Source organism: Leucoraja erinacea, chromosome 6 (assembly GCF_028641065.1).
Source record: "Leucoraja erinacea ecotype New England chromosome 6, Leri_hhj_1, whole genome shotgun sequence".
Taxonomy (NCBI): Eukaryota; Metazoa; Chordata; class Chondrichthyes; order Rajiformes; family Rajidae; genus Leucoraja; species Leucoraja erinaceus.
The window spans coordinates 23,454,165-23,469,771 of record NC_073382.1 but is presented as its reverse complement, the minus strand read 5'-3'; the positions used below and the strand labels follow the sequence as shown (position 1 = coordinate 23,469,771).

Below are 15,607 nucleotides of genomic sequence, written 5' to 3'. Positions count from 1 at the left end.
ACATCAGGAGAAGTCAAGCTACGCTCATTGGCGTCAAGCCCACTGTCGCCGAAAAGTTTTGAACATTTCAAAAACCAGAAAAACACTACGATTCTTTGGTCGACTGAGGAGACAAGTCAAGACCATGTGGTGACACCCTAGTTGCCTGTAGTCGCTTAAAAAATCGCCCAAGTGGGACAGGCGCTATACAGAGTCAGAGACCCGAGTTCGATCCTGACTATGGGTGCTGTCTGTACGGAGTTTGCATGTTCTCCCTGTGACTGCATGGTTGTTCGCCAGGTACTCCGGTTTCCTCCTACACTCCAAAGCCATGCAGGTTTGCAAGTTTATTGGCCCTAGTGTGTAGGAGAGAATTAGTGTACGGAGTTATCGTTGAATGGCGCGGACTCGGTGGGGTGAAAGGCTTATTTAAACACTGAATCTCTAAAAACTAAAGGTAATAAAATCCAATGACAATGATGAAATGTTTTTGAATTGAGATTGCCAGTTACCATGATCAGAAAGGGTAATGAATATGTCCTAGAAATGAAACATCGGCACGAAGTGCCAAGTGTGCTATGGGGCAGTGTCTGGAAGGGAACTTAATCCTGGATTGGAACATGAGATCACTGGTATGTGGCTTGTTAAAACTACCAACTGGGATACATTTCTCAGCATCTGTTTGACTTGATAAATCAAGTTGAGTTTATTGTCATATGCACAAGTACAGTGAGGTACAGTTATAATGAAAATCTTGATTGCAGCAGGTGCACAGGCAAAAAAGACTGAGACAACAGAGAAGAACATACAGTAAATCTTACTTAAACAGTGGATAAATTCTGCAAGACAGTGAAAAGTGTGCAAAAAGCAGGACATCAGTGCAAAACACAATTCAAAATAAGTCCATGGTAGAGCAAGAGGTGGTTCCCAATATTTCCTTGCCGAGGTAAGACTAGTGTTGTGCAGGTCAGTTCAAGTACCAGATGGATGCAGGAAAGTAATCATTTTGGAATCTGGTGGTATTAGACTTCAGTAACTCCACCCACTACAGGCTTCTGTAATTCCACCCACTGGTAGCAGCAAAAAGAGGGCATGGACCGTAAATAGGGATCCTCAATGATTGATCTGGGAATAGTAAATAACTAGCTGGCATATATTAGTTGAGTGGCAATCTGGAAGCTAACATGGTTTACATTTTCCCCCTTTTGTGGGCAGCGCACTATGGAGCAGTGGTGGAGTTGCTGCCTTATAGCCCCAGGAACCTGGGTTCAATCCTGACCATGGGTGCTGTCTGTATGGAGTTTGCATGGTCTCCCCATGACTGCATGGGGTTTTCCTGGGTGCTCTGGTTTCTTCCCACACTCCAAAAATTTGTAAATGTCCCGAGTGTGTAAGATATTGCTAATAATAATAATAATAATAATAATAACTTTATTTGTTAAGCACCTTAAAAACAACCAAAGCTGACCAAAGTGCTGTACAGAAAAAAGAAAACAAGCAAGACATCATAAAACAGGCAGAACAACAGAACATACATCTAACACGAGGCGCATAAATTACATACAAAAATCCAAACAATAAATTAAAAAAACATAAAACACAAGTACGAACAACGCAGCAAAACCAAGCAAATAAAGTTAATAAACAATTCAACACCTCACTGGTCTACAAAGGCCATGGAGAATAGATATGTCTTCAGGAGTGATTTAAAAACAGCTAGAGAAGGGGCCTGTTTAACGTGCAGAGGCAATTCATTCCACAATCTCGGAGCCGACACAGCAAAGGCACGGTCCCCTCTGAGCTGCCGCTTAGTCTTTGGCTCAATCAGGAGCAGCTGATCATCTGACCTGAGAGAGCGGGAGGGCGAATAAGGGTGAAGAAGCTCAGATAGGTAGGACGGGGCAAGACCACTTAGGGATTTAAAAGTAAATAAAATAATTTTAAAACGAATCCTATACTGAATAGGCAGCCAGTGGAGAGAGGCCAAAAGGTGAGAAACATGATCATGCTTTTGTGTGTTAGTCAAGAGACGAACAGCTGCATTCTGTACCATCTGGAGACGGGCGATGGAGGACCGACTAACCCCCAGATACAGTGCATTGCAGTAATCCAGCCGGGTGGTAACAAAGGCGTGGATTACCGTCTCAAAGTGCTGCCTTGACAAAATCGGCTTTATTTTTGCCAGCTGCCTCAGATGGAAAAAAACAGATTTAACAACAGCCCTTACCTGACAGTCAAATCTAAGCTCAGGGTCCACTTTAATCCCCAGGTTCGTGATGTTAGGTTTGAGATATGCAGATGTACGGGGGTCGCTGGTCGGCGTGGACTCGATGGTCTGAAGGGCCTGTTCCCACACTGTGTCTCTAAACTAAACTAACCTAAACTATCTAAGGATGTGGTTCAGGGACAGGCTATGTGGTTTCATCCTTGTACCCAAATATTAAGAAGTTTAGCACCTTCCCTGGGAAACATGGCTGTGAGTTGACTTTCACCTCATCTGCTGTCAAACTTGGCACCATGGTTGGCATTCTGTTCTTTGAGCTGCAAGATCACAGTTTTAAGATCTCCTCCAGAGAGCCTAACATAACATTTGAGGGGTTATTGATTTGCAGGAGGTGACATTAAAATTAAAGCATCATAAAATAAAAGCAGAAAATGCTGGGAATACAGGAGGTTGGTGTCATCTGTGAGAGGAGAAATAGAGTAGAGTCAGGTCAAAGATCCCTTGTCAGAATTCCAACTGTTTCTATTCCCACAGAAGAAGCCTTGTTGACTATTTCCATAGCATATTGAGATCCCATTACATGGGTTTGAAGAGAATCAGAGGGGTTATGCCTAGGTAAAATTTATTCCTGCAAAATTGCTCAAACAACTCATCTAGTCTTTTGAATGGATATCTGTGGGATCCGAGTAGGTGCAAAATTGGATGGTGCATTAAACATGTGACTAACTTCAAAAGTATTTAATAATTTGTACTGCATATTTGGAACATCTCGGGTTATGAATGGAATACTGGAAATACCTACTGATAAAGTTTCTTATGCTCAAGCAACAGGACCTTTAAGGTGCCTTTACGTAAAGCTTGTATCAATTGATAAAAATCCCAGAAAATGCTAGAAACCCTCCACAGGTCAAATAAAATCTATGAAGAATGAAATAGAGTTAATGGTTAAGACTGTTCACCTGGTCTGTCGGGAACAAATAGCTAAAAAACAGAGCTAAGTAGACCTAATAAAAAATACACTTTTAACTCAGCAAAACCCCAATTTGACTTATTTTCAACTTACCAGCATCAAATTTATAAAGGTTTCTGTTATTGTCAGAGCAGATTCAATTAATTAGACCATATCTTCTGCTGAATGTTTACAAGAAATAATCACCAAGCTCCCCTTAATGTACATTGTGGGGCCCCTTCCACCGTCCAGGGGCATCACCCACCTTTTGACCATGGTGGACCGCTTCACGCGGTGGCCGGAGGCCATTCCGTTGGCTGACACCTCATCGGCTACGTATGCTCGTGCGTTGTCCGCGCACTGGATTGCTCGCTTCGGGGTGCCGGCGCACATCTCCTCCGACCGGGGGCCACAGTTCACCTCCGAGCTGTGGTCAGCCATGGCTCGCTTGCTGGGGGTGCAGCTGCACCACACCACGGCTTACCACCCGCAGGCTAACGGTCTGGTGGAGAGGTTCCACCGGCAGCTGAAGGCGGCATTGAAGGCACGACTCACCGGCCCGGACTGGATGGACGAGTTGCCGTGGGTCATGCTGGGCATCCGGACCGCTCCCAAAGAGGACTTGGCCTCATCATCGGCGGAGCTGGTGTACGGGTCGACACTCACAGTGCCCAGGGAGTTCGTGCCGTCGGCGCCGGAGCAGCAGGAAATGCCCTCCTCCACCCTTCAACGCCTTCACGAGCGAGTTGGCAGGCTCGCACTCGTCCCGACGTCCCGCCATGGGACATTTCGCCCACACGTGCCAATGGCCCTCATGGACTGCCCATACGTCTTCCTGCGCCGTGATGCCCACCGGACGCCACTCCAGAGGCCGTACGAGGGCCCGTTCCGGGTGCTGGAACACGGGCAGTTGACTTTTGTCCTGGACATGGGGGGCCGGCCGGAGGCCATGTCGATTGACCGTTTAAAGCCGGCGCACCTGGACATTGACCAGCCGGTGCTGGTTGCCCAACCTCGGCCCCGAGGGCGTCCCCCCTCACGACTCCCTCCACCTGTTACTCCACCTGTCCTCCCGCCGGTCCCTCGACCTGTCCCTCCACCTACGCCCCCGCAAGCCCCGGGGTCTGCTGACTTCCGCACGCGGGCCGGCCGGGTCGTGCGCCCGCCGGTGCGTTTTGTGCCTCTGGTTCTGGGGGGGGGGGGGGGGGTCCTGTGGCGGCTCCTAAGGGTCGTGCCATTATACTGCCGAACCCCTCGGCACAGGAGTGGCGCAGTCCGGAGGCGGTCCTTAGCCGGAGGGTATAAAAGGCAGGGTTTGGGTGCCATCTTTCCCTGGTTTCGTCTTCCCCTGAACCGGGAGGAATTAAAGTAAAGTGCTTCTCAAACTTCAGACTACTTGCCTCATTTTGAGACCCACGCACTACAAAATCATCTTTTACATAACTGTAAACACTTGATGATGAATATCAAGTGTTATCTTCGCAGATTCTATATGATATCCCCTAATTTTACTGAGAACAATTCCACCTTGTCCAATGTCCTATTTTGGTGAGTCCTCTCATTTTCTGGACATCTTGCCTGTACTTCCTCCGTTGACCTACTTCACAAAATGTGGCACTCAGAACTACACATCATGCTCCAGGTGAAGATTAACGTGATTGGCAAAGCTTTGACATGGATTGCTTATGCTTATGGAAAAGGCCCCTATCTACAAAGCCAAAAAGCCTTTGCAATTATTACCCACCTTATCGGCATCCTGTACAACATTGAATACTCACTCTTGCAATAAAACGATCAAGTTATGAAGGACAGGATGCTTACTCTTTCACTGTACCCTTATGAAAAAGATTAGTGGAGATACCCCCATGTGTAGGTGCAATTTATTCATACCAAGTTACTCAAACAGCTAATCTCATAAATGTTGCATTGTCTTGTCCCGAACATTGGGAATGAGTTTCCTGATCTTCCACAGAACCGTGTCATATTTTTTTTCTGTCAAAGAGAGTTGATAGAGCCTTGGTTTAAGACCATAATTAATAGTAGCAGGAGTAGCACTTTAAAATTATCTTAGGCCTGTTCTGTGATTCAGTAAGGCAATGACTACCATTTTACCTCAGTGACAGGAATACAGGTAATTCACCTTATTCACAAGTTGATACCTCAGTCAGTGCAGCAAGTCTTCACTTGCACCAGAAGACCAACCTGGAGTTTTTGAGCTCAAATCTCAGGGAACTCGTCAAATTAAACCAACAGCTTTATAATTGCCCATTACTTCAGCTTTGTTTTATTTCCCACACAAGCATCTCAAGACTCCTTTTACCAAATTTCACAATCAAATGTCATCTGCGTTTAGCAATGATAAGAGTCGGTTTATCAAGTGTCACATCCCCATGATTTTGGCTTGTAGTTTGTGCAATCTTGATGTCATGAGGTTTATATGTACATGCCCCATAATTTTACAAATTATTGGTATAGCTCTAAATATTCCTATGAAACCATGGTGAAATACTTGCACCAGCTCCATATGCAGCATTTTAGGAACTATTTACCAATTTAGAAAGCTATGAGTCATTTCTGTCTTGAAGGACTTTTTGATATGCTCTGTTGACTTCAAGAAAAAACGGATAATTTCTACTTAGGATGAGACACTAATCCCAAGACCATGATTGTGTAATTATGACTGATTTACTTTGTTTTTCACATTATTAAGATATTACAGTTTATTATTAACATTCTTATAATAAAATGTGTTAAACTCATTTATCTGCTAAACATGTGGGAAAAGATTGCCTGTCATTGTCTTTCATTGAGTCAAATAATGGGAGATGAGCATGTCTGGCAGCTGATATATTTGTACATATTTAACAACAGCATTCAAATAATACACCCCCCGCCCCTCCCCCAATTCCCCTATCGTCTGCTCTCTCCATTTACTATAATGAATGAAGGACAATTCTCAAACTTTAAAACTTGTTAAAGAATCTTCTATAAGATGCCCAACCTCTTTAATTCATGTACCATCTGCAAATTTCACATGTATTAGGAATAAACTAGGTTTCATGCATTCCAGAAATTAACATATACAGTACCAAAGGTGTATGGGTGATAGGAGCACAGGAAACATGGGGGGGGGGGGGGGGGGGGGGGGGGGATTACTTAACATTGGAGAATTCAACATTTTTAAGTACGAAGATTGAATTTTCCAATTTTTCTCTATCTCTTTTCAATTTTCAATGAACATTGAATTCTCCATTCATATGGCCTTCTAGAACAATACAAAGTTCAAGTGTTTGAAGGACTTATCATCCCCAACATCTCGTGACAGAACGCCCTCAGACTGCAGTCCTTCCCCACAAAGCCTTCGTGTTGGCTGCACTGGGCTTTAGTGCATTCCTCAGCACGTACTCCTGCAGCTTGCAATGTGCAGGTCAGCTGCAAGCCCTTATGGACATCGTGTTTTAACGAAAGACCAAAAGGTTTCCAGCAGACAAGGAGGGAGGCATCTGTGAACAGGACCCTGGAGACAGAGGAGGTTGTGGGAGCTGAAGGCTATGTATTGTCACACGGCCTTATCATAGTGACAAGATGGATGCATTTGTTTTGCTATTTCCTTGACTGAGGGAAAGTGCTTCCTCAACAGGAGCTTTATCAGGAAAGGTTGTTTTTTTAATGCTTGAAATGACCTCAATCAGGTCCTTAACTATCACAGCCAATGTGGGAAAGTTGTAAAAATCTGTAATAAGACTGAGGGCTCTTAAAGATAGCAGAGTCAGGGGATATGGGGAGAAGGCAGGAACGGGGTACTGATTGGGGATGATCAGCCATGATCACATTGAATGGCGGTGCTAGCTCGATGGGCCGAAAGGCCTACTCCTGCACCTATTGCCTATAATTAACCAAGGGTTAGCATTTGAGCGATGTCCTCTCAAACTATGTTACCAAGTTAATGCAATAATATTCTTGATATTAGGAGGAAGAAGTTATAAACATATGTGGACAAATCATCAATATTTGGGGAGCTGGTGTCAAATATTGTAGGATTAGTAACCAACCATATCTCACCCCCATTCTTAACTATTGTTTAATTATCTTATTATGTTAGTGTTAGTGATTAGTGTGTTGGTACTGCTGTGTTCAAAGCACAAACATATCTTTCACAGGTCATCTTCCATATATTATGCAACAATCCTCTATGGCTTTTACCAAATGACAACTGCCATCCGATAGAGAAGAATCTGAATGCTCTGCTCATTTCTGCCTCGTTCCATAGTTTTCCTCTCTCTCATTCTGGCTGCCAAGTTCTTCACTTGAAGGTCTGTTTAAACTACAAAATGAAATTGCACGTGTGTCTTCAATCATAGTCACGTAACAGCTAAAACACCATACTAAATTAATTGTGGACTTGTTAGGTTGCAGCAAATCTCTGCCACACTGAACCTTCTGATAGCAGTTGTGTTACATGGTCAGCAACGAATATTAAGATGAGTTGATCAAAATGTATGAATGGGGGGAGGGGGGTGGGGTTGGTATAGGAAGTGGGTATTGTTATCAATGTTAGGAACTATTCAGAGTTATAGATCTCTGTGGTAGGCATTAATTCAAATGCGAACCAGTCTTCAGAATATCTGTTCTAACATACATGGCAATCAGTAGTAAGTATGACATTTTAGGTATAGTTTTGTAAATAAACAGTGCTGTCCATAGAGCACAGGTTACTGACTGCACGAGAGATATGCTTTGTCAATTGAAATGACTATGAGATGTTCTCATTGAAGATAAACACAAAATGCAGGAGTAACTTAGCGGGTCAGGCAGCATCTCTGGAGGAAAGGAATAGGTGAATCGAGTCTGAAAAAGGGTCTCAACCCAAAATGTCACCAATTCTTTTTCTCCAGAGATGCTGCCTGACTCGTTGAATTACTCCTGCATTTTGTGTCTATCTTAGGTGTAACCAGCATCTGCAGTTCCTTCCTACACGTGAGATGTTCTCATGTGTATCAGCCAAATGTAAGACAATGGAGGGATGTCATTTACCCTACAGCTTAACTGGAGTCTGTAGAAGGGTCCTGATCTAAAACGCCGCCTATTCATGTTCTCCGGAGATGTTGCCTGACCCACTCCAGCATCTGCAGTATCTTGTGTCCATCCTCAGCTTACGTTATTTGGCACCATTGTGTTATTGATAAGGGAGACTTCCAGACCAGACTTATTTTGCTAGCTAGATCATCAAATGCAGCCATAGGCAATTCTTATAAAATTCTTAAGGGATTGGACAAGCTAGCTGCAGGAAAAAATGTTCCCCATGTTTGGAATTCTCTGCCACTGAAGGCAGTGGAGGCCAATTCACTGGATGTATTCAACAGAGAGTAGATATAGCTCTTAGGGCTAATGGAATCAAGGGATACAGGGAGAAAGCCGGAACAGGGTACTAATTTTGAATGATCATATTGAATGGCGGTGCTGGCTTGAAGGGCCAAATGGCCCACTCCTGCACCTCTGTTCTATTTTTCTATGTTTCTATGAATCTCTGCAGTTCTCAGTTAATAAACCTGGTATGATACATTATACATTACAAATGTTTTACTCTTTGTGACAGCGGGAACTGGGATGGGTTGTCTCACCCGACTAACCAAGCACAAAAAATTGCTGGCCTTGAAAGTCATGGAGGAATCTGTGACCCATTCAGTTGGTCTTCCGGCTGAAGACAATTGAAATTTGAAATCAATAGAGAACAAAAAGAACTATAAGTGGCAAAAATATAATGTAAAGAAATGCATGAGCAGACAAACAAAAGGCAAAGCTCCAGCTGAGAATATATCTTCGTTCAGGTTTGGCATTATGTGCAAAATCAATATGAGATTAGTCTTCAAGTGCAACAAAATCAATATACTTATATTGCGATGAAGATTCATGTATAACCTGTTCAAAAGTTAAGGCTTTAATTCAAAATTATTATTATTTTTTTTTTTTAATAATCTTTTTATTAGAGGCAGGTACATATCATATTAAAAACATTTCATGTATATCATTCCTACATTACTAATATTATCAATTGATATTAACTCTGCTTCTAGTATATATATTTTATATAGATAGAAAATAAGAAAGAGAAATAAAAAAAATAAAAGAGTATGATAAAGAAGAATGGAATAATTTACTAAAAATACAACTTTGCAGACAAGTATGTAAATTATAAAGTATAACTTTTCATCTAATCCTTAATTCGAGTTTCAGTCAGGTTCACGTGCCGAGCCAGTCTGCCCCTTCAAGTAGTCAATAAATGGAGACCATATTCTGATAAAAAGTTCCTGTTTGTCCATTAAGACAAGTCTGATTCGTTCCAAATGTAGGGTCTCCGACATTTCCACAATCCACATTTTAATTGTGGGGGTACTTTAATTCAAGATTAAGTTACAAAATGGATGAACAGTCAATTCTTGATTAGTACAGGTGTTAGAGGTCATGGGGAGAAGGCAGGAGAATGGGCTTAGGAGGGAGAGATAGATCAGCCATGATTGAATGGCGGAGCAGACTTTATGAGCCAAGTGGCCTAATTCTACAACTATTCTTTATGACCTTATGAACTGGCAACACAGTCCATTGCCAGACTCATGGGGCTAGAAATTGAGTATTGAAGAGGTGTTGGTGTGGTAGGTGCAGCGAGTTGCTGTGAGGTTCCTAGTCTCTGAAACTCCACTGTGCTTGATGTTCTGAATTGTAGAATTGGCCTTGCATGCCAATCACAAAATAAGTCCTTTCCTCTCCCATCTCCCATCGGGCTTAAAGGTGCATATTGTGGAAAGAACATTGGGCAGCAGATTGCGAGGAAGGGTATGGTGGGAGGTGATTGCTGGGCTGGAAAGAGAGAAGGGGAAGAATGGGAGTGAAGTAAACTGGGAAGAAGATAGGAAAAATGGGGAGTATTGTATTCACAATCAAGGTAAAAGGAGAGGGCAATGGATGAAGAGCACTGATGGGAGTGAGGGGAGGTACAAGAATCCTGTCCATTGGTAAATCCCAAGATACAGCACCTGTGCCCAGCTGAGCAGAGCTTGAAATGTTCTGTGAATTCTGACACATTCTTGTCTGCTATCCCAAATTCAATCATCTGCAACTGCAAACTTCTAGAGTGAGTCCCAAGTGAAGAAAGCAGGGTAGGAAATGCACTGAAAGAAATATCTTTGGTGGAAGCAATCAGGAATTGCTGGCTGAACAAAATAACATTTAAAGCAAAATGGAGCAGGGAGGTTCTACTGCAGTTGTACAGGCTCTTGGTGAGACCGCACCTGGAGTATTGCGTACAGTTTTGGTCTCCTAATCTGAGGAAAGACATTCTTGCCATAGAGGGAGTACAGAGAAGGTTCACTAGACTGATTCATGGGATATCAGGACTTTCATATGAAGAAAGACTGGATAGACTCGGCTTGTACTCACTAGAATTTAGAAGATTGAGGGGGGATCTTATAGAAACTTACAAAATTCTTAAGGGGTTGGACAGGCTAGATGCAGGAAGATTGTTCCCGATGTTGGGGAAGTCCAGGACAAGGGGTCACAGTTTAAGGATAAAGGGGAAGTCTTTTAGGACCGAGATGAGAAAAACATTTTTTCACACAGAGAGTGGTGAATCTCTGGAATTCTCTGCCACAGAAGGTAGTTGAGGCCAGTTCATTGGCTATATTTAAGAGGGAGTTAGATGTGGCCCTTGTGGCTAAAGGGATCAGGGGGTATGGAGAGAAGGCAGGTACAGGATACTGAGTTGGATGATCAGCCATGATCATATTGAATGGCGGTGCAGGCTTGAAGGGCCGAATGGTCTACTCCTGCACCTATTTTCTATGTTTCTATGTTTCTATGTTTCTATGTTTCTATGAAGCCACTGTGCATTCAGAGGTTATGTAATTTAAGATATTGATGAACATAAAACAGGGGCATAGTAGTAGAAAGGATTGTAGAGCCGAAAGTTGGAGACAGGGTGAACCCAGTGAATTCTATAGCTAATGGAATGAGAGCAAAAACAATTGCCACCAACTAATGTACTACGAGAAAGCTAGAAGATGCATGTGTGCAACTTTGGGTACGAGTCACAGGTTGATTGCGTGCAAAAGATCATAGATTACCAGACAGATACATCAAGTTATTTGAACAAGGGCCAATGGTTTTCAGCTGAGGTAATGTTTCAAGCACACCTTTTGGTACTTTTCCACTTCATTTCAATACCTCTAATCCTTACATACCAGTCAACCTGTGACATGTTCACACAAGTTCAATCTTACCAGGTAAATCGTGTGCAAGTAAAATATGACCTCACCACAATATATCAAAGCAACAGCTTTCTGAATACAGTTTCCAGCAAGAGAAGTAATTGTAAATATAGAAGAGTGATTTTCAATTGCCAAAGAAAAGCAGCAAGCTATAGACGATGGAAATCTGAAATAAGAAGAAATGCTGGGGATGTTTATAGACAATGGACAATAGACAATAGACAATAGGTGCAGGAGTAGGCCATTCGGCCCTTCGAGCCAGCACCGCCATTCAATGTGATCATGGCTGATCATCCCCAATCAGTACCCCGTTCCTGCCTTCTCCCCATATCCCCTGTCTCCACTATTTTTAAGAGCCCTATCTAGCTCTCTATTGAAAGCATCCAGAGAGCCCGCCTCCACCGCCCTCTGAGGCAGAGAATTCCACAGACTCACCACTCTGTGAGAAAAAGTGTTTCCTCGTCTCTGTTCTAAATGGCTTACTCCTTATTCTTAAACTGTGGCTCCTGGTTCTGGACTCCCCCAAAATCGGGAACATGTTTCCTGCTTCTAGCGTGTCTAAACCCTTAATAATCTTGTATGTTTCAATGAGATCTCCTCTCATCCTTCTAAACTCCAGAGTGTACAAGCCCAGCTGCTCCATTCTCTCAGTTTAGTTTTGTTTTATTTAGAGATTCAGCATGGAATCAGGCCGTTTTGCCCATCGAGTCCTCGCCGACCAGCAATCACCCATACAACAGTTCTATCCTACACAGTCGGGAAAATTTACACAAGCCAATCAACCTACAAACCTGCATGTCTTTGGAATAGAAACATAGAAAATAGGTGGAGGTGTAGGCCATTTGGCCTTTTGAGCCAGCACCGCCATTCAATATGATTATGGCTGATCATCCAAAATCAGTACCCCGTTCCTGTTTTCTCCCCATATCCCTTGATTCCGTTAGCCCTAAGAGCTATATCTAACTCACTCTTGAATACATCCAGTGAATTGGCCTCCACTGCCTTCTGTGGCAGCGAATTCCACAGATTCACAACACTCTGGGTGAAAAAGTATGTCCTCATCTCAGTCCGAAATGGCCTACCCCTTATTCTTAAACTGTGACCCCTGGTTTTGGGCTCTCCCAACATCGGGAACATTTTTCCTGCATCTAGCCTGTCCAATCCCTTAATAATTTTACATGTTTCTATAAGATCCTCTATCATCCTTCTAAATTCCAGTGAATGTAATTCAATCCATTCTTTTCTTTGTGAATGTGGGAGGAAACCGGAGCACCCGGAGAAAACCCACGCGGTCACTGGGAGAACGTACAAACTCCATATGGACAGCATCATTGTGAGGATGGAACCTGAATATCTGTCGCTGTAAGGCATCAGATCCATCGCTGCCACACACTACCGTGCCACACACTGACCTGTGTCTGCAGGTCAGCCAGCATCAGTGAAGTGTGAAACAGAGCTGCTTACATACAGGTATAGGGTGATTTCACTAAAGGTCACTGGAGCGTGGATCCGCACCCACGTGACCAAAATTCTCCGGTGGAGGACACATACGGGTCCCTGTACATGTTAGTGGATGGGAAAAGTCGCATTTTCCCACCCGTTAAAAACATAGAAAACGGCGAGGTTGAGAGCTGCAATTTTCTGTGCCAGTCGGGGTGACTGTGAGGCACACTACCTAGATTTACAGGGAAAAAAAATATTGCAAGTGAGGTAAATTCAAGAGGGAACTGAAGGTGCCTATCCACCGGAAGTCAGGAGCCGACAATTGCCGAAGATATTTAAAGGTCCAAAATAGCGGGAAATATCGCGTTTTCCCGCTGAATTTCATCAAAAGTAAGGCATTATATACTTTTTTATCTTTATTCATTTGTTAGATGAGAATTTTTAAAAGTGAAAAATCACTCATTAAAAGTTCAAAATCGGCCATGGTTCTCAGGTTGGTTTTAACATGCAAAATCAAAACGCCTCTGAAGCTGCATTTACCATTTAAATAATGATAAACTATCAATGCATTTTTAAATAAATTTCACTCAGATGCAAGCTAAGGAATGTGATAATTATCAGCTGTCAGTTGGACAAAATTAGGACATTTTATTATTTGCCAAAATATATTTCTCAATGTTTCTTGTTTAAAGCCTGCACATTCACCCAAACAACTTATGTATTACTTTCTTTATCATCTAATAACAGACAAGCCTGCAGCATGGAATGATGTCTACAATCCTGGTTGGGCACCCACTGTGAGCAGGATAGACATTGCGCACTTTTGCACCCGTTTAAAACAGCTAAAATGGTCCTTTTTTGCGCTGTAAATAACTGTGGCAGTCGCGGTAACCGTGAGACACAGTTATCTTACTTTAGAGTTCCAAAGGTAAGGAAAGAAGAAGGTAAACACAAGAGGGAACTGAAGGGGCAACAGCAGCGGAAGTGGTTAGCAAACATTGGCCGTGGAGATATGAAGATAGAAAAAATTGGGACTTATCGCGTTTGCTCGCTGCATTTCATCAAAAGTAAGTCATTATTGAAGTTTTATCTTTATTCATTTGTTATATAAAAATCACCCAAACAACTTATTTCTTTATCATTTAATAACAGACAAGCCTGCAGCATGGGATGATGTAAACAATCCTGATTGGGCACCCACTGTGAATATGGGACGCGGCGACGACAATGAGCAGGGTATACAACGTGCACAAGAACGCCATGCACGTGCAACAAGAAGAGAGAGTATTAAAGCAGATGTTGTTGCAGCTCAAGCATCTGTAGCTCTGCAAGTTGATGCTGAGCAGGCTGATGATTATGAGAACTTTGAACCGGTGCTGGAAGTACACCGTCAACTTGACATAGAAACACAAACACCAGTCAAAGAGACAATGGACACATCAACACAAACAGACATGTGTGGAGTAGACATAACAGTACTGGAAGCACAACTATACCAAAAAAATAAAGAGCTCACCAAAGCTAGACAAGAAGCAGCCAAAATTAAGTTAACACAAGAAAGCCTTTCCAAGGATGACAAAAAGGTTAGGTTCTACACAGGTTTACCAACATTTGCAGTTTTGATGCTGATCTACGATTATGTTAAGGACAAGCTCACCAAAAGACGTTCACTAACACATTTTCAGCAGTTGCTGATCGTCTTGATGAAGCTGCGACTTGCAGTGCCTCATGAGGATCTTGCATATCGATTCCTTGTTAGTAATGCCACAATATCGCGTGTATTCACTAGTGGGATTGATGCCCTTCATGGCTTATCCAAGTTAATCATTTGGCCTGAAAGAGATGTTCTGTGGAAAACCATGCCCATGCAATTTCGGCGGACATTTGGAAAGCGTGTGGCAGTGATCATAGATTGCTTTGAAATATTTTGTGATAGACCTACGAGTTTAGAGGCGCGCGCACAGACTTGGTCTAACTATAAGCACCATAACACCATCAAATTCTTGATAGGTATTACACCATGTGGTGCTATTTCATTTCTATCTGCAGCATGGGGGGGCAGAGGCACAGATAAAACAATTACACTTTCATCTCAATTTTTTGACAACCTGCTCCCTGGAGATGTCATTTTAGCTGATCGCGGTTTTGACATAAAAGATGCTGCAGGATTTCACGGGTGTCAAGCAGAAATCCCTGCATTTGTAAGAGGGAAAGCACAACTATCTGCGCTGGATGTTGAAAAAACTCGTGAAATAGCTAATTTACGCATTCATGTAGAGCGTGTCATTGGTGGGGTCAGGCAAAAATTCCCATTTCTAAGTCATACTGTGCCATTGGAGTACATGATTACCAACTCTGAAAATCAAGTACCCAAAATTGATAAAATTGTAAGGGTCTGTTGTGCACTTTTTAACTTAAATGACTCCATAATGTCACAGTAGATGCAGACAATTGTACTTTAGCATGTTGTGCAAATACGAACAATAAAAACTTTCAACAGTTTCTTGGCTCATAAGCATTTATTAAGTATGAAACTGCTAGTATTTGGCGAACCATTAAATAACAAACATTGTGTCAAAAGTGCACTTCACAATCTTTAACATTAGACTTAAATATAACTGTTTCACAAAGTGACTGTTGTGTTTTAAAGTGACAAAAAAAAAAGCCCATTACGTGGCTGTAAACAGTGCAAGGTAAACGTGGCATACAAATGAGAGACTTTGTATTTAACATAAACATTTTCAGCAGAAA

At 42.6% G+C, this 15,607-nt stretch overlaps 1 protein-coding gene across 1 annotated transcript; it reads left to right on the top strand.

Moving 5' to 3' along the window:
• Nucleotides 1–12,890: 12,890 nt before the first annotated feature.
• LOC129697960 (uncharacterized) lies at nucleotides 12,891–15,358 on the top strand. The gene is made up of 3 exons (XM_055636720.1): nucleotides 12,891–13,246; nucleotides 13,604–13,923; nucleotides 14,009–15,358. The coding sequence occupies exons 2-3, from the start codon at nucleotides 13,704–13,706 to the stop codon at nucleotides 15,295–15,297; spliced, it is 1,509 nt and encodes a 502-aa protein (XP_055492695.1). The 5' UTR covers nucleotides 12,891–13,246; nucleotides 13,604–13,703; the 3' UTR covers nucleotides 15,298–15,358.
• The last annotated feature ends 249 nt before the right edge of the window (nucleotides 15,359–15,607 follow it).